This window comes from Sturnira hondurensis, unplaced genomic scaffold (genome assembly GCF_014824575.4).
Source record: "Sturnira hondurensis isolate 20B ecotype Veracruz unplaced genomic scaffold, ASM1482457v3 Scaffold0003693, whole genome shotgun sequence".
Taxonomy (NCBI): Eukaryota; Metazoa; Chordata; class Mammalia; order Chiroptera; family Phyllostomidae; genus Sturnira; species Sturnira hondurensis.
The window spans coordinates 6286572-6304486 of record NW_028076324.1 but is presented as its reverse complement, the minus strand read 5'-3'; the positions used below and the strand labels follow the sequence as shown (position 1 = coordinate 6304486).

General features: G+C 52.6%; 1 protein-coding gene across 3 annotated transcripts; it reads right to left on the bottom strand.

Moving 5' to 3' along the window:
- Positions 1-1323: 1323 nt before the first annotated feature.
- On the bottom strand, positions 1324-16198 carry CLU (clusterin). Of its 3 annotated transcripts, none has more exons than XM_037042239.1 (9): positions 16092-16198; positions 12527-12655; positions 11109-11257; positions 8466-8636; positions 6600-7011; positions 5442-5546; positions 2631-2860; positions 1797-1972; positions 1324-1555 (listed from the first exon to the last, which is right to left on the bottom strand). In XM_037042239.1, exons 2-9 carry the CDS (start codon positions 12618-12620, stop codon positions 1546-1548), a joined length of 1347 nt encoding a protein of 448 aa, XP_036898134.1. In that variant the 5' UTR covers positions 12621-12655; positions 16092-16198; the 3' UTR covers positions 1324-1545. The 3 variants fall into 3 exon arrangements, with proteins under 3 accessions (XP_036898134.1, XP_036898131.1, XP_036898132.1); XM_037042236.1 differs by lacking the exon at positions 16092-16198 and adding an exon at positions 13207-13295; XM_037042237.1 differs by lacking the exon at positions 16092-16198 and adding an exon at positions 13207-13293 and having other exon boundaries at positions 1324-1560; positions 1792-1972.
- Positions 16199-17915: the final 1717 nt, after the last annotated feature.

Genomic DNA, 17915 nt, shown 5'->3' with positions numbered 1-17915 from the left:
GTGCCTCAGGCTGGAGTTTCTGTCAGGGCTGGAGGAGCATCCAAAGACCCTCAAACCAGGCTGCTGAGCAAAGGAGGGAAAAGGGTGGGGAGAAGGCCCCAGGGAACCATGGCATTGGCTTAAAGGAGGTTCAGAAAAAGAGTGGATGTATAATGACTGGCAGAACCTAGCAACGTGGTAAAAAACAGACAACGATTTTGAAACATGACGTGTGACATTAATGTCATATGTAACTTATAATCACGGTCTTTTAACAAATGCCTTCTGAACCCATAGTCCTAATTTATGTGTACCATTAAATAAATCATATTAACTTTACTCTGAATTTCCTTGATAGAAATACTAAAATAGTAGCCTCTTTGGACATGCATATGGCAAGCTCCTAAGGTTTAGAGTTTGGTGCCTTTGTGGTAGAGGTGCCTATAACCTGAGAGACAAAGGATGGTGACCTAAATTTGTTATAGCTATGGATTTACAGGTGGCCTTGGCAAGGACACTGAGAAAATTGAGATGCAGCCAGATGGATCTCCGCTTGAAGTATATTTGATGAACAGGACTCTATAATTAGAGAATGCAGTTGGCCCTTAAATGATGGGGGAGTTAGGAGCCTGAACCCTCCGTGAAGCCAAAGATCACAAATTCGTAAATGGAAAAGCTTGCTGATTAGATTTTGAGATGAACTCCATGGTTCATCAGGGTCACCTGCTGGCTATATGGGGTACTGCAGCTCAGCTATATTTTAGAAAGTGGGGAATCTGTCATTTGGGGGAAAAACCCCTGGCAGAGCAGAAATTCCTGTGGTTGAGGTAAAGATGTAAAGGTTGCCGGGACTGACAGTGGACAAACAACACCACAGTCAAAAAGGTGCCACCCCTGTGGCACCTTTTCCTTGATAGACCTCTTAGAACTACAATGCAAACTGCCTCATTTCTCCTTTTGGGGACTACAGTGTCCACAAGGAAAATATCGATTATGCATTAAAATGCTCAGTATGTGTTACTATCACCCCTTCTTCACAGTAGTTCTCAATGTATTCCTCCTGGAGGTTCCCCTCACCCCCAGGAGAACACAACGGCAGTTCTATAGTGGCGTGGAAAAGGCCCCCTTTTCAGAAATGTACTTTAGTGGGCTGTTGGGACGTATCTCTTCCTGGAAAAAGGAAACCCTTGAACTGGACCAGCTTAGTCATTACACTCCTTTTCTTCTCAACGCCATGACACCCCATACCGTGTTAGCCGCTGCTTCTTCCTCTTTTCGATTCTCTGTAACCAAATGAGGGTGCACGGGAGGTGGGACAGCCCCGCAGAAGAAGAGGACACTGCAGAGCGTATAGGCAGCTTTATTGAATTAGTGGCACGTGGGGGAGGTCCGTCCCGTGAGCAGCAAGAGTGGGCTTTAGAGCGCAGGGTCCAGAGGGAGGAGCGGCCGGGTGGGGTCCAGGGGGCCTCGAGGCCAGGGCCTGGTCGCTGGGGGACATGCAGAGCTCTTGCTGGGGCGGTGGGGAGGCACTGGATTCAGACACCCCCATTCTTGGAAAAGCAAGGTTCACTCCTCCCTGAAAAAAAAGTGGAGGCGGGGAGAAGGTGAGGGCTCCATAATCACCGAGAGGCCGCAACCAACACTCACATTCTTATCAACCAAGAAAACACATCCTCCAAAGGGAAATTAAAAGCCCCAGTGGTTTCCTGGATTTGGGTCTGGCAGTCACTCCCAGGCTGGCTACTTGGCCCTTTTTTGGCTCCCAGGGACCCATTGGGCCTGGGAGGACAGCAGGCAGCTAAGGCCCACACACTCACTGGTACTTTTGGCGATATTCCCGCAGAGCTTTCTCTGCCACGGTCTCCATAAATTTAGGATTGTTCCTGGAGACTTCTTCTGGGACAGTCACTATGATGGGGTCGGAATCGAAGAGCTTCAGAACCACCTTTGTGAAGCCAGAGGGAACGCTGGAGTCAGAACTGTGGGAAGCCACCTGGAGGGAGCAAAGGTGAGAGAAAGGCTAAACCGCTGGACTCATTTGGCAACAAAAGTCAGGCTTCAACCTGGACCGTTGACCCCATGACTTTTTACTGATCTCGACATGTGGACAACTTGCTGGAAAGAAACGCCCGAACGCAGAGACACTTGGTAGGTGTAAATGTCACCGCAAATGACAAGCCCCGGGGGGAACCCTGTGGAACAGAAAATGGGTTCCAAGCCACCATGTTTTCTTTGGGCAGCCACTGGCCTGGCTGCAATACAAAGGAATCAGGGAAAGAAAATACAAAGAGAGACGCTTTTTTATCACTGGTGGAGAAGGATGCACTAATTCTGAGCTGTCCCACACGTTACGGGGCAGCAAGGCAGCTTGCGGAAAGAGCACGTTGTCCACAGGCAGGCAGACGGTTCCAACGCCTAGTCGTTCGCCCTCGAGCCGGTGTTGAACCTCTCGCACTTTCCTCACCGCCAACCTGGGGTCATGACGTTGCGCCTCAGGGTGTTGAGGCTTCCATGCAACGGTGCACATGAAAGTCTTACGTCTCCTGCCGTAGGACAAATGTGCCATGAAAAGCACAAGTGCCCCTTTATATCTTCATCCTATTTTGCCTCCGGATCGCACCTCGGGGCCCCGGCTGTAGGACGAGACTCACCGTGGTGACCTGGAGAGAGAAGTCGTCTTCACTTTGGGTGAGGTTAGCCAGCTGGGAGACCCAGTTGAACTGCTCGTTGAGCTCCTTCAGCAGCGCGGAGGTGTTGAGCATAGTCTGCTGGTAGGACTGCAGCAGCTCGTCGTACTTCTTGGTGAACATCTCTGCCAGCTGCAGGGACCTGTTCAGCTCCTGCCGCAGCTGGCTCTGGGCAGGGTCGCTGGATGAACAGTCTGCCCGGGCACGGCAAAAAGAAAAGAGACCCGGATGCAAATCAGTTCCCACAGCCAGGACCTAAAGCAGGGCTGGGGCTGGGCCCCAAATGTTTGTCATCAAGCCATGAATGTCACTCAACATGTGGCCTCTGTTCCGGAAAACAGTGTCAGCTGAACTAAACAGCATGTTTCGTGACCTCACGGGAGGATGGTGGTGTGCGGCGCCGACTGCACTCAGCGCTCTGTGTGCTAGCCCTGCAGCCGCTCCGGCTGCCCTAGCCCCCCAGTGAGTCACTTCCAAAGAGGGCAAAGTGACCCATAGCTACTGTTCGTGTGGCACCTGCAATGGACCAGCTACCACACAAGTACTTTAGATACCCATTATCTGTAATAATCAGATGTGTTCTAAGACCAACCAATAAAGATTTTTTTCACCAATGACGAAACTGAGGCCCACAAAAGTAAATCACCAGCCTGAAGTCATAAATAGTTCATGGGCCTGGGATTGAATCCAGGGCTTTAACTCCTCCGTTTAGACTGTTCCTATCTACCATCTGTGGGTCTGGAAAACTCTCCAAGCTCGTCTTTTGGGCTTAGCTGCAGAGTTGGGAATTCTGGCCCCCTGGGTTCACTCTGCACAAGAGCTGGCCAGGACCCTCAAGTCACAAAGCACAGCAGCCTGGTGTCTGGGGGTCCTGGTGTCCCACCGACCCACCACTGCTGGTCACCAAGCTCACCAGAAGGGCAGGAAGACAGGGTTCATTCCTTGGGGTCCCTGTGTGCCCACTGCGGGTTGTCAGATTGATAAGAGCTGAAAACTACCCACTATCTCTAAAAAACTACTGTTTTTTCTCCCCCTAAATTTTTCAAAAATCTTCCAAGGAGAGCATGTCAAGCCCAAACAACTCATGGAAAAGCAGATCTTTTCACACCAAAGAATGAGAATCATTTCTATTAAATGTAATCATTGCACCCAGTATTAAATGCAATCATTTGTATTAAAATAAACGTTAGGAGGGGCAAGAAATAGAATTACTAGCAAGAAGCCAGGTTGGAAAAAATAGATAATGAACAATCTTAATTTTTTTTTACCAGGAAATAAGTTAAAAATGAGCAGTCATTGAGAACATAGACTCAGTCTGGGGGAGCCTCTGGGGGAAGGGGGCGCTGCCCCCAGGGGATGTATGGCTAGGTGTGCACACATTTTGGGTTGTCACACCTGAGAGGGGGCAGCCACTGGCACCTAGTGGCAGATGCCAGGAATGCAGCCAGACATCCTACAGGGCAGAAGACAGCCCCTAATGACAGAGGATGATCTGGTCTAAGATGTCCACGGTGAGGGAGCTGGGAAGTTCCAGTCTGGAGTTTCAGGGTAGTGCCCATAATATGGCTGCAGGAATCTTAAATAAGGGGCCCTACGTGTCCCTCGATGTCGATAGAGAAGGTCAGCTGTGACCAGAGACCACTCGGGTCAGGGCCAGCAGTGCCAGTCTGAGCCCAGGCAACGGTATGTCTTCCCTTCCGGCCCTCACACGACTTTGCTGTGGTGAGACACTACATAGTCACGCCAGTCCAACCGCGACATTTTACGGGAACAGTCCAGGAGGCCTGGCTGGGTGCTCATCTACACTTTTTCACCCATCAGCCTCCTATAACCCTTGGGTTTATTTTTGCAGTGGCTCCTAACGTAACAGAAAGGAGGCTAGAATATTTCATCAGACTCTGAAGACCTTCCCCGGCAAACCCAAATGTATTAAACGGAGCAAAGCCACGAGTTTGATTCTTAACTTATGAGAGAAACAATGAACTCTGTCTGACCCTAGACTATTGTGGGCCAGGAAGTGTGCTAGGTGCTATTAGAGCTGTTGTCTCAAGTAGGAGGAAACCAGCCGATGTCCAGATCTGGTAAAGTTGAGAGGGGCTGTTTCCTCGGCCTTGGGGACTAACCAACCAAAGGCCGTGTTGCTGGGAGGCTAAGGGACCACCATCAGTGGCCATGCATGCTGGGGACAGAACACAAAGCACCGGCTAGGGGCGCATGCCCAATGCCTGGCTCCCTGTGTGGGTGTCCTGTAATCTTGGGGAGTCACTTCACCTCCCTTTGACTGAGTTTCTACCTCGGTAGGAAAAGGACATTAACTGTATCCAACTCAGGGTCATTCCGAGGAAATAAGTAGCTGTTTGCAAAGTATTCAGAATGGTGCCTGGCACATGGTAAGTGTTTGCTAAACAGAAAACATACTGTTTAAGATGTCATCGTCTGCAGGAAAAAATGAAGATGTCCACTATGGCCCTTGGGAAAGAATAACAAAGAAATCAAAGATGGCAGCTGTTTAAAAGAAGAGCAGCCCCTCACATGACTTCCTGCCGACCACGCGCTGGAGGGCTTGGCAGGCACCTTACACACTATTTCCTGACTTCAGGGACAACTCCCCCTCCGAATCCTCGTCTGCAGATAAGGGCCCCGGCAGAAGGAGGCAAAGGCCCTGCTCTGGTGCCACGGCTGGAGCACAGCTGAGCTGGAATTTGAACTCCCATCTGCCTGACCCATAAAGGCAGCCCTGCCGAGGCACCAGGGACCCACGGCTCCCAGACTCACCCACTGACAAGATCTCCTGGCACTTGGCACACTGGTCCTTCATCCGCAGGCATCCTGTGGAGTTGTGACGGATCTCCTTGCACACCGTGCGGTTATCATTGCCTTCTGGAGACACGGGGGAGGAGGAGGTCATGTGGAGGGATCGTACAAAGCGATACAGTGACAGGCCGGTCTCCCTGATCTCCCTGAGCCCTTCCGCACTACTGTCTGGCCCTTGGAGGTGGCTTTGCAGGCAGAGCTGGTTGGACTGGCCCGCAGACCCAGGCCTCTGATCAGGGCTCCCTGCAGAGGCGCTAGGAGGTGGTTCCGGGGGTTCCCGCAGCTGGGTGTGCCCCCCCCCCCATGAGCCCTGTCCTGCCTCTACACTCCCCTAACTATTTGCACCTGTCTTTGGCATCACAACCCATTTTGCTCTGCATTTTACCTGACTCACTTCTCTCCCCCTAGCCAGTCAACAAGCCCCTTGAAGGCAGGAATGGGGTCCTCCTTACAGCCTCCTTGAAACCCAGGGCTCTTCCGTTGTGAATGTGCAGTGGATGCTGATTCAGTTCAGCACCCTCCCCTGTTTCCAATCCATCGGAGGCCAAACCCCACTGTCAGTCAAACTATAGCATTTAGGAGGCAGTGTTGGCCAGTCAATGCCTACTGGTTCCATGAAGGAAATCACTTCTGGAGGTATTGGCGGTTCATGTTCATGTTAGACTTCACTCATTCAAGAAATATTGTGTGCCCAATCCCTACTAGGTCCTAAGGTTACCACCATGAACAGCTTTCTTAAGGGTATATAATTTGTTGCCAATATACATACGATGTCCACAGAAAACCAGCTGAGTTACAAGTAAAAGGGGTCTGGTTCTCTAGAGGAAGGGCCCAATGTGATGCCCACCAGCTGCTGCAAGGGACCATGGGAAACTCCAAGTCCTTTGAGGCTAGATTTGAGTGGTTCCAACTACCAGCTGGAAAACCTTGGATGTACTCCTTTAATTCTCTGTTGCTGTTTTCCCCTCCCTAAATGGGGCTGATGCCGCCCTCACAGGGTTGCTAGTGGGAAGTCAAGAGGGCACACACCGAGTCCCACAACAGATCTTAGCGTCTAGTGGGTTTGTTGACAAATTGTTGGTTCCGTCCCTTCTTAGGAGGGCGAGGCATCTTCCTCACCTGCTGTGAGCTCATCCATTGGGAAGTGGAAGAGAGGTCGGTGGATGTGGACATCCATGGCTTCCTGAGCCTGGTGTAACATGTCAAAGAAGGGCTGGAACATGTCCTGGAAGCTTGGGGGCCCGAACATGGGGAAACGCATTATGTTTCGGGCAAAGCGGGACTTGGGGTTGAGGTAGAGAGGCCTCCTCGGGGATGAGCCGAAGGGTGAAGAGTGGGAGAAATCCAGGAGATCCCGGGTGAAGAATCTGTTGTGGAAAAGCTCATCCATGATTCGGCTTGCCCGGCTGAACCTGTCCTCCATGGTGTCTAAGATGTGGGTCTGCTGCCGGTCATTCTCCAGCAGGGAGTCGATGCGGTCACCGTTCATCCAGAAGTAGAAAGGAGAGCTCTGGTTCAGGAACTCCTCCAGCTGTGACAGGCAGAGTGGGGACAGTCAGCAGGAGCCCACTCGAGCCCCGACCTCCCACACCAGCCCCCTGTTGAGATGGGTGGGCCAGCTCCTCACTGCACTTTGGTCTCCTCGGAGTCACATGGCATGTGAGCACATGGCCAAAGGCACCACTGGGCTGGCTCCCTGGTTTCTGAACTGTCAGGCCCGTGCCCTGCCATTCCACCCATCCCAACAGAGAACAGTTTAGGAAGACCCTCAAGTCCATCCCTTGAGACTGATCTGCTGTCTTCTTTGGCCACCGGTGGTCCCCACTCTTGCTGGGCCAAGGCCCAAGTGATATGTCTTCAGTGAGCAGCAAAATCTATGAGCCCCAATTATCGAGGCCCACGGGAAAGGATGGGATCCATAGTAACGCACTAAAAATTCTCAATTCCTTCCATCATACCATGAAGCAGTTTACATAACCCAGCAAGTAACTAACTGCTGGATTCCTCTTCTAAGAGGTGGCAAATACCCGGCACAGGTGTTTTTCCCAATCTTCTGTTTCTGCACTTGCAGCAGACATTACCAATTGCTACTGGCACTCTGGGCCCAGATGCAGCCAGAACTAATCAACTGCATCTGTGAAATGAAGCTGCAATACTGTGACTTATGATACTTGCAAGAAATATATATTTGGTCTTTGACCCTTCCTAGCAAAGAGCTCCTAAAATCCTGTGAATTTCCTGTGATGAGAACAATAAAGGTGTCGTTTGCAATATTAATGAGATGACTTCTGAAAAACACTGAAGGATGGAGTCTGGTTGCTGGGGAAACCAACCATAATTAGAAGGTCGGAACTTTTAGTCCCACACCCTGATTTCTCGGGAGGGGAGAGGAGCTGGAGGTCGAATCCATCTCGAATGGCCAATGATTTCATCGATCATGCTTATGTTAATGAAGCCTCCATAAAACCCCAAAAGGACAGGGTTTGGAGAGTTTGCGGGGCGGTGAGCACGGGAGACTTGGGGAGAGAGGTGCACCTGGAGAGAGCCTGGGAGCTACCTGCCCTCTCCTGTACTTTGCCCCATGCATGTCTTCCATCTGGCTGTTCCTTTTACAATGTACACAAGCAAAGTGTTTCTCTAAGTTTTGTGAGCTGCTTTAGCAAATCAATTGGGGAAGGGGTTCTGGAACTGCTGACCTATAGCCTAACAGTCAGAACACAGGTGACAACCTGGGCTTGTGATGAGCGTCTGAAGGGGCTGTGGGGCAGTCTCGTGGAACTGGGTTGGGCCCTTCGACTCTGGGGTCTGATGCTGTCTCCAGAGAGGTAGTGTCGGAATTGAGTCGAAGTGCAGGACACCCAGCTGGTGTCCGAGAACTCCCACACGTTGGAACTGGGTGCAGAATAGCAGAAGCACATTTCATCCGGGTCTCCTCACTCCCACTCAGAGCCCAGGCTGCCCTCAAGCAGCGTGTGTGCTTCTCACCTGGTGGCCAACCATCCCCGAGCCGCTTCTGCAGACGCGCGCGTAGAACTTCATGCAGGTCTGTTTCAGGCAGGGCTTGCACTCCTCCCAGAGGGCCGTCATGGTGTCATTGCACACCTCCTGGGACGCCTTCAGCTTCATTTCAGTATCCTTCGTGTTGGTCAGGGCATCCTACAGCAGGACACGATGCCAGGTTAGCCCCAGAGAAGTCACAGGCTCTACCCTTCCCAAGCACGCGCGGCGCACCGGGCCTCCCGCAGCCCAGGCAGACCTTCCCACGTCTGGCCACACAGTGTGCTAATTTCCACCCTCGCTCTGGCTCATTTGTTCCCTCTGCTGCCCACATGGAATCCCTGCCCACTTAGCTCTAAACATCTTTTCATCTTCAAGACCCAACTGTTCCTTAGTCCCCAGCCCCGAAACCCACATGGACATCCCCTTCTCTCACACCGCCCCAGGAGTTACCTCTCATTCAGACCTCACTTGCTATGCTCAACTCCTGGCATTTAGAGGTCATCTCTCAAAACTTCTGCAGCTCCCTGAATCTTATGTTTCTATTGGAACATGGTCCCTGGCACATACCAGGAACAGGCAAGCTTTCAACACCAAAGTCGCCACAACCACCCAAGCTTTCTGACATGCCCATGTTGTCTGAACCAACAATTCTCTAAGAATCTGTGCCAAGGAACTCCTGCAATAAAGGACAAAGCCTTATGCCTGAACATATTTGTTGCCCCACGTGTGTAGGGCAACAACGACAATGACAACACCAGAATGAACTCGGATGCTCCAAACTCGGGGGCCAGCCAAGCAGCTTGTGGCACACACAAACGATTACAAGGGATGTTTTTAATAAGTTTCACTATCATAGTAAGCATTTTTTATGTTAAAAATTCATGATCTGTCAAAAAAACAGAGGAAGCCCTGGCTGGTGTAGTTTAGTGGATTGAGCGCGGGCCTGTGAACCAGAGGATCGCGGTTCGATTCCCAGTCAGGGCACATGCCTGGGTTGCAGGCCAGTTCCCAGCAGGGGACACACGAGAGGCAACCATACATTGATATTTCTCTCCCTCTCTCCTTCCCTTCCCCTCTAAAGATAAATAAATAAAATCTTTAAAAATTATTTTTAAAAAGAATAGCAAAAGGTAAATAAATATATCAAAATATGTTTCCAAAAAAACTGAGGAAAAATGTCATAAGAAATAGATCTCACGTTAACAGTGAATTGTCCTTAAGTGGTAAGGATGATAGAAAAACTGCTGCATCTCTACTTTTGTATATTAAAATCTTGATGAGTAGGTATGTTACTCTCCAAAGAAGAATGAAGGAGACCACGAAGACACACTGAAGACCTGACCAGGAGGAGTTCAGGTCAGGCGATCTTCGTCCTGCTTGCTCTCTGCACCCTGCTCTGTGCCAGGGAAGGACCGCCTACGTAGGGAGCCCGTGGGCCAGCGTCAGCTGCTCACCTCCTTCCTTTCAGGTTCACGTATGCCTCAGCTAAGAAGTAAATGGAGTCTTTTTCCAACCTTGAGGCGCTTTGTTGTAAAATCTGGATTGTCAGATATCAAACTCCAACCTTAACCATACGCACATGAGGACGGGAGCTATGAGGGTTCTCACGGAGTGGGGAGAACCAACGCCGAGGCCAAGGGTGGGCAGAAAGTCTCGAAGACAGTTGGAGCTGCACCCAGGCCAGCATTGCCTTACGTGGCTTCCATGAAACTGTGCTATTAGCTAGAAGGAAAAACAAAAATGGTTTCCTGGCCATTTTGATTCAGAAAACACTGGGTTAAATGAGGGGACATGGGTTTCTTTACTGCAGAACTTCTCAGGGCCTTTAACATGCTTCGACTATGCATCATGGTCGAATTTAAATAAGTCAATTTAAAATAAATTGTTTATGGAATCATAGTGTTTTCATTTTCCCGAATCATTAAGCACAGCCTAGAGCCACCGCGCTCTCTCTTGGACTTAGGTGTCTCTGTATGAAGTTGCCCAGCCCTCTAGACAGCCCTGGGGCCACGGGTGCTCACCCTCGTCCCAAAGGCATCGCCCCTACTAGATGAGCTTTCTGAAAGCAGGGCGCCACCCCCCTCCCGCCCTGTGGCAGACCCTACCCAAAGCCTACCTTGGAACTCACCCACAGTCACGGTTTGAAAAAATCTATTGAAGCGACCCTGGGTATCAGGGCCTGGGCCAGGCTTATAACAGAAGCAAGTCTAAGAGCTCACCCTTGGAAGCTTTCAAAAGCAAATAAACTCTCCCTATTTCTTTTTAAAGATTTTATTTATTTATCTTTAGAGGAGAAGGGAAGGAGAGAGGGAGAGAAATATCAATGTACGGTTGCCTCTGATGTGTCCCCTGCTGGGAACTGGCCTGCAACCCAGGCATGTGCCCTGACTGGGAATTGAACTGTGATCATGTGGTTCGCAGGCCTGAGCTCAATCCACTGAGCTACACCAGGCAGGGCCCTATTTCTTAACTAGTCCCAGGGCGAGGTGACACAGCCCTGGGAAGACAGAGGGTCAATGTGGCAACCCAGCGGGACACAGCAGGAGGAGCAGGGACTGCTCCCCACCCCCTCCCCGCCCCGCAGCAGGGAGGTTCAAGGCAGGCACAGGGCCGCCTGGCTCTCCTTACCTCTTTCTTCTTCTTGGCTTCCTCTAAGCTGATGAGCAGAGATTTGCGCTCATCGTTTGTATGTTCTATGAGGTTCTTTATCTGTTTTACTCCCTTGAAGGCATTTTTAATTTCCTTGTTAATGTACTTAGTCCCCTCAGTGGACATTTCTGAAAGAGAAGGGCAGGGAAGTAGAATATGGTGAGAGGAAGGGATAGCACTGGCAACCTAACTCTGGAACCAGCTGGGACGGCCAGAAAGGCAGTGGTCCAGGGGCCGTGGAGGCTGGGAACTGCCTGGCAGGCAGCCTCCAGGCCCCAGCAATGCTCTGACACAGGTTCCCGTCACAGGGCTCATCGTGGACCCAGAGTCCAAGAATCGACTGCACCAGCTGCTCAGAAACACAAACCATCGGGGCAGACACACCCCAGAGGAGGGACGGCGGCCCTACACCCCTACTGGCTGGCTGTCACGCCTGCCCAGCCCCAGCAGAACATTTTCGAGAGGAAAACCATCCTGGAAGGGTCAGCACTTAAGCATCAAAACAGGAAGTGTTATTCTTTTGGATACAAGTCTTTCTGGAATTCAGTGTAACCAAACATCTGAACTTCTTCAGTTCGCAGTGACGGAGACACAATGGTGAAGCAGTAGCACAGTTCCCCAAGAACGCTGTGACCAGGACACAACACCATGTAACAAATGCAGCCACTGCTTCTCAGGGCCCAGCACAGAGCCAGACACCTCACGTGCACTTTCCTTAACCCCCCGCACCACCATCGTCCCCACTGCACAGATGGGGATGAAGGAGCACAGAGAGGTCAAGACACCCGCCCAGGGTTACACAGCGGGGGAGTGGCAAGGCCAGACTCATACCTAGGTCTGATCTCAAAGTCGGGTTTTTAACTCCCACCCAGAGGATGGGTCAGCTAGTAGGGTGAGAGTGACTTGGAGGGACAAAGGGTTTTAGGCAAGGCCTGGCAGAAGAGGGGACCCCCAGCTGGGCTCTGAGGGATGATGAGCCTCATATTGAATGGTATTTCTCCTGTGCCCATGAGCAGAGGAGACAGAGCATGGTTTTCTGGATGGGAAGGTGGAGAGGCACATTCTAAATGCTATGGGAACTCAAAAGGGGAGCTCCTCAAAGGCTCCAGTGGTCCAGGCTTCATGTGCCCTCGTGGGGGGGTGTGGGCATCGGGCTGTGGGGACTGGAAAGGGAAGCGATGGGTGAGACACAGCAGCCAGCAAATGCTTTGATGCCCCCGGAAACACCTGGAAGCCAAGCTGGCCACCAAGAGCCTTGCCAGGTGGCCGGGGAGAAGAGGCTCATGGAGGGGCCCAGCGGAGCCAACACGACGTCACGCACAGGTTCACATGGCCTCTAGTCCTTGGGGCCCTGACAAGGAGGAAGTGTGCGCAGAGGGGCACTCTTGCCTACTTACCCTGGAGCTCTCTGTCTGAGACCACCTTGTCGCCCAGCACCTGCCCATCCTCCCAGGTCATCAGCAGCCCCACCACCAGCAGTAGCGTCTTCATCTTGTCTCCTGTGATTCTGGAGTCCTCGCACGCTTCTGTTTATAGAGAGCAGGACACTGTCATGGTAACGGCTGGACAGCCCGCCGGCAGCAGCTGCCCAGGAGCCCGCGGAGGCCTCGCTATTAGCTACCCCTCTCCACTGGCATCACTGCCTTTTTATCCCCGTGGAAGTTGGGAGAAAATATCAGACTTGACAGCAGACACTTCCAAAAGAAAGTGGAGGCGGTGGGTACAGGGAAGGACCACAGGACAGCAGTCTAATGCGAAAGAAACAGGAGTTTTGGATTTAGAGCCCTGGGCTCAGGTCCAAGCTCTCCTCCCCCTCCACCCCCGTGGCAGCTCGACGTGCCTGAGCAAGGCTCACACACTTTCTGCCTCCAGAAAGGGGTCTACCTGATGACTCCTGTTCGTATCAGACACACCCCGGAGACACCTCTCTTGGATTACTCACCTGGTCCTCTCCTTCCCCTCCGTCAAGTGGGGACTGCACCCCAGAGCTCACCCCCACCCCACATGCATCACTGAGCCCACCCACAGCTGTACCCTGGATCAGTCACGGCACTTCCCCCGTGGGCCTCAGCACCACCTGAAACTGGTCCCGAGGGTCTGAGCATGGCAGCCAACCCTTGGGGCCGGCACAGGAAAATAAAACCCTGTGTGTGTCACCCCTCGTGTGGGACTTGCACCAGGCTGCGTGGATTAGGGGTCTACACAGAGAGTGGAGCCAGAGGAAACGACTTTGTGTTCAGGAAGCAGAGAGGGAGGGGCAAAGTCAAACAGTTAACACTGGGAGCAAGGGGCACTTGGGCTCCGGTACCTCCCTAGGGTCCCTCTGGGAGGACATGGCCCTGCCAGGTCCCTTTCACATGGCCTGTTCCCTCCAAATCCACAGCAGGGTGCCCTGCCAAGGTGTTCCTGCCACCACTCTGGGCTGCCTGCCCTGAGCCTGGGGACAGCCTGCTCTTATACAATAGGCCCTTTCCCAGAAGCCAAAGTGGTTACATAAAACAGAAACCCCTCCCACTGCAGCCCACCCCTCCCCCATCCCAAGTCCGTATCTGAAGTCACCCATTTCCCATGATGGAACAAGGAGGGGGTGCCCACTTCCTGAAGTCGTTCACATCCAAAAACTGCTCTCAGCTCGGCAGGCCCGTCTGGATGTTTGATGGAACATTAATAGGCAAGCCTCTCCATGAAAGCAATCAGCAAGGCAGCCCAGTTGTGGTTCGAGGACCTACTGCACAGAGCAGATTAGCAGCATGGAAGAAAGAGCAGATCATTGCCTTCCCCAAAGACAGGGTGGGCAGCTGAGCAGGGCACTATTTCAGGCCCGTCAGAAGGTCCTGCTCTAGCGAGCGCTGCCCCAGCTGCTCACTGAGGCCTGGAACGCCTCACACACGAACAGAGCCTTTGTCACACCAGAGAGAAAGCCAGCAAAAGATACCATTCTGGATGAGGTCCCTGGTAGCACTGACCTCTGAGATATTCGGAAGACAGGGTATGTAGCCTGAGGAAAGGGGAGGGAGGGCAGCCGAAGGCCAGAGCACTAGAGGAGGAGCCTGGAAACCGAGCAGCCAGCCCAGGTCTCTCCCTAAGAGTCTAGGGTTCCTGGGGAGCCATTGACCTCAGAGCCAGAGGAGAGATCAGTCTTCTACTCGGTCCCTCGGCTCCAGAGGGGGTGCAGAACCCAGAGACAGGATGGGGCTCCCCAAGGCTTGTGGCAACTCCGGGATGAGAACCCAGCTCTCCAGGGTTCTTTCCTTGACACCAAGTCACTTAAGGCTCTGAGCCCCAGTTTCTTTGTCTGTAAAACAGACGTGACATAGACCTCGGAGACAGGAGTGTGTTCTGTAAACACAGGGTCATAGTGACTTCTGAGCACCTCACCGTTTGATGTAGGACTGAGTGTGGGCACTGGCAGTACCCCTCGGGGAAGTGGGAGAGGTGGCAGGTGTGGGGAGGGGCAGAGGAACGGAAGCAGGCACACAGAGGCTTCGTCTTAGTGAACTGACCCGCTACTGTGAAGTACCTACCAATCACTGGGTGGAGGGGGCGGGGCGGGGGAGGGAATGGGTTTTGCTAAAATGCTGATTCTGATCCAGAATCTGCTTTCCTAACAAGCTTGCAGGTGATATTGACACGGCTAGTCCAGGCTGCGCTGCCACCTGCTGTCACTTTGCACTGATTGGCCTCCCCTCTCAGCTGCTGGCCCGGGTGCCTGGCTGGCAACTGCCCTGATTAGAGGACCCATGCCAAGGCCCTCCCCTTCCCACCATCGCTGGGCAGCCTGTTCCCCCAGGAGGGCGTCAACTGTGCAGAGGGAGCCTGGGGAGGTCTCGGGAACCTAAACAAGCCGCCACACAGCTTATACACTGCAGAGTTTAGAGCTCCGACCCCACTCCCTCCCAGATGTAGAAAACTAAACCATGAAGAAAACAATTTACCTGTAACTCATACCATCCAGAGGCAGACATTACCACTGTGGCATATTTTCTTCTATTTCCTATGCATTTATATACAATCGGATTCCTTATATCCACTATATCAACCATTCTTTAAAAGCACATTTATAATAATATAGCCCATTTTGTGATATACGTTATTTTGCTACCCCATCAGGCTAGACGTTTAAATCGTAAGTTCCCACTACTATAATGAACATTGTCATGAGCATCATTTTAAGATTCCTTTCTCTTTTAATAATAATAATCAACTTCTTTTTTTTAATTAGGTCCAGAAATTCTGGAAGGTTCAGAGGCTCTGGTGCTAATCTCATTTCTGACACCTACTTGCTGCTTATATTTGGAGACGTCCTAACCCTCTCCAGGCCTCAGATTATCATCTGTGAACTGAGACGGGTGAAGCAGACGTCTGACGCCTGGTGGAGGTGGTGTGACTTCCCTCTGATGTGCCGTGGTGCAGCGGGAAGCAGAAAGAGTAGGACTGAGTGGCGGCAACATATATTTAAAACATCTGTAAACACACTATCCAGAGAACTAGAAAATTCTGAGGCAAAGGAGATGACTCAGGCACGCAAGCTGACAATCACCACTGGGGAGATGGTACCCTGACGGGGAAGATGCTGCAGAAAGGGCCTATGTGCTGGCGGACTCTGCCACTCATCAACCTGGGCCTCTGGCTGTAGACGTCAGTTTCCCACGTCTCGGTTTCCCCAGTCTTTGCAAAAAACGAGGATCTTTACACCTGTCCCATTTACCCACAGAACTGTGGTTGCAGCTGATGAGCCGAGCCCCAGCCTGAGCCCCGACCCCAGCGATCTGACCCTCTGCTCCGCTGCCCGGTGGTCGGGCTACCCGCCTTCCCAGGCTCCCCCGACTCCCCTCCATCCTGGCGCACCTCCGACAGCCCTACGACTACTAGCAATCGTCCTCTGTCGCCTGCCTGACACCCGCCCGCCCATTGGTCCCGGAGAGGATCCGCGCTGGGGTAGGAAAGGTGGGGACCTCTCACCGGTCAGTGGCGCCCGTGGGCTCCTCCTGGCGACGCGGCGTGGTGAGCGTGCGGCGCCCGTATTTATAGCGCTCTGCCTCGTATACACCCCCTTTAGGGCTGGCTGCAAACCTGCGTGACTCACGCCCGAAGAATGCTGGGGAATAGACCCGGAGCTTTCTGGAAGCAGACGCGGGAGGGGGTGCGGGGATCCGGTGCAGCACCCGGCGTGGGGCACGGGGAGGCGCAGCTGCACTGCGAAAGGCCGCGCTATCACCGGGGAAGACGGGCCCTGGGGTGCGCCGGGCACCGCTCCCCGGGGGCTCACAGATGGGGGACGGCGACCCGGGAGGGGCGAGCCTGAGTTCCTCAGGGTTCACGGGGTCCACTGCGTTCCTTGCCCGTCTCGGTCCAAATTAAACGTCGCAGTTCCGTAGCGCTGTGGAACACACGCCACTCCTGTTTCATTTAAGTAGAAAAATACTGAGAGTGAGGTGGGGAGGGAGGGGTGTTGTGGTAGAGAAGAAATCATTAAATAAGAGATACTGACTTCCCAAATCACCCCAGTAACCGAGAGGAGACAGAACTATGTTTATAAGGATGATTATAGCATTTATTTGTGGAACCAGACCTCCCAGGAGCCTTGATTCCCGGACCTTAAGTAAGTATTGTCCCCATTCCCTGGGGCCCAGCCAAGCAGGGTGGGCTTCAGGGCGCGGACTCTGCAGCCCCGCGCCTGGTGCGGTGCACTGTTGTTGCAGTCGAAATTCTGAACAGTTGGTGAGTTAGGGCTCCGCATTTCCAGTTTGCACCAAACCTGGAACCTTACGCCACCCGCCCTGTATGTAGCATGAAAGGAGCTCACTTGGCCCCAAGTTCCTTCTGCTTCCGGGAGGAAGGGTTTTCTGGATTCCTTTGGTCCAGGAGCTTGGATGTGGGCAAGGGGTGGGAGCCATCACAGCGGCACCCCCTGGCTAGGAGGGGGCCAACCCAGGAGCCCCTCAGGCCTAACTACTTCCCCCGGAAGAAGCAGAGCCCACCCCTACCCACACTGTGGACCACCAAGAGGCTGGAAGATTGTTGTCTCGTGGGGCTGGGGCGATGGGTGGGCTGGGCAGGTGTGGGCAGCCTAGTTGGGGGGTAGGGGGCAGCTTTGAAAACAACGTGAGGTGAAAGGGTTGAGAGAAACTATGGGCAGGGGCTATTTTCCTGTTCACTAGTTTCGAGGTACAGCTTGAGGCCCAGACCCTGGTTGCCCAAAGTTCAGAAGCAACTTAGGACCTGGTCCTCCTCCGGAGGGAGTCCGGGGAAAGCTTCTAGGCCTGTGAGGGAAGCCCCCGGAGCTGAGTGCCTGGGATTCTGACCACAGTCTCGGCGCTGCACGGAGGAGCTGGGTAACCCTGGAGCAGTTGCTTTGTCCTCTGGGTTTCTTCCAGACGGTAAGGAATCTGTTTTGTATCATCTCTGAGGTACTCCCTTCACCCTAACTTGAGACAATGCCAAGTGTAAGAAAATCCTCAGCCCGGAAAATAACAAAAATCTAGTGAAAATTTGGAGCAGTATTTCTCCCCAGAGGTTTTTTCTTAAAAACAAAACAAAACAAGTTTAATTATCAGTAACAGCTACATGTTTTATGGAAACTGCCTCCTCTCGCCTCCTCCTTGGTCCACGGTGGACAAGTGGAAGAACTGTTTCTGAACAGGCTTCTGTAACTGTTCTGTTCCATGGCTCCCCCAGCATCGGGCACAGGCCCTGTACATCTGTGATCATTGTATTTCAAAAATCGAACTTTGCAGGGCAGGCGAGATCTGCCTTGGTCAGCTGAAGTAGGGGAAGGGAGGAGGG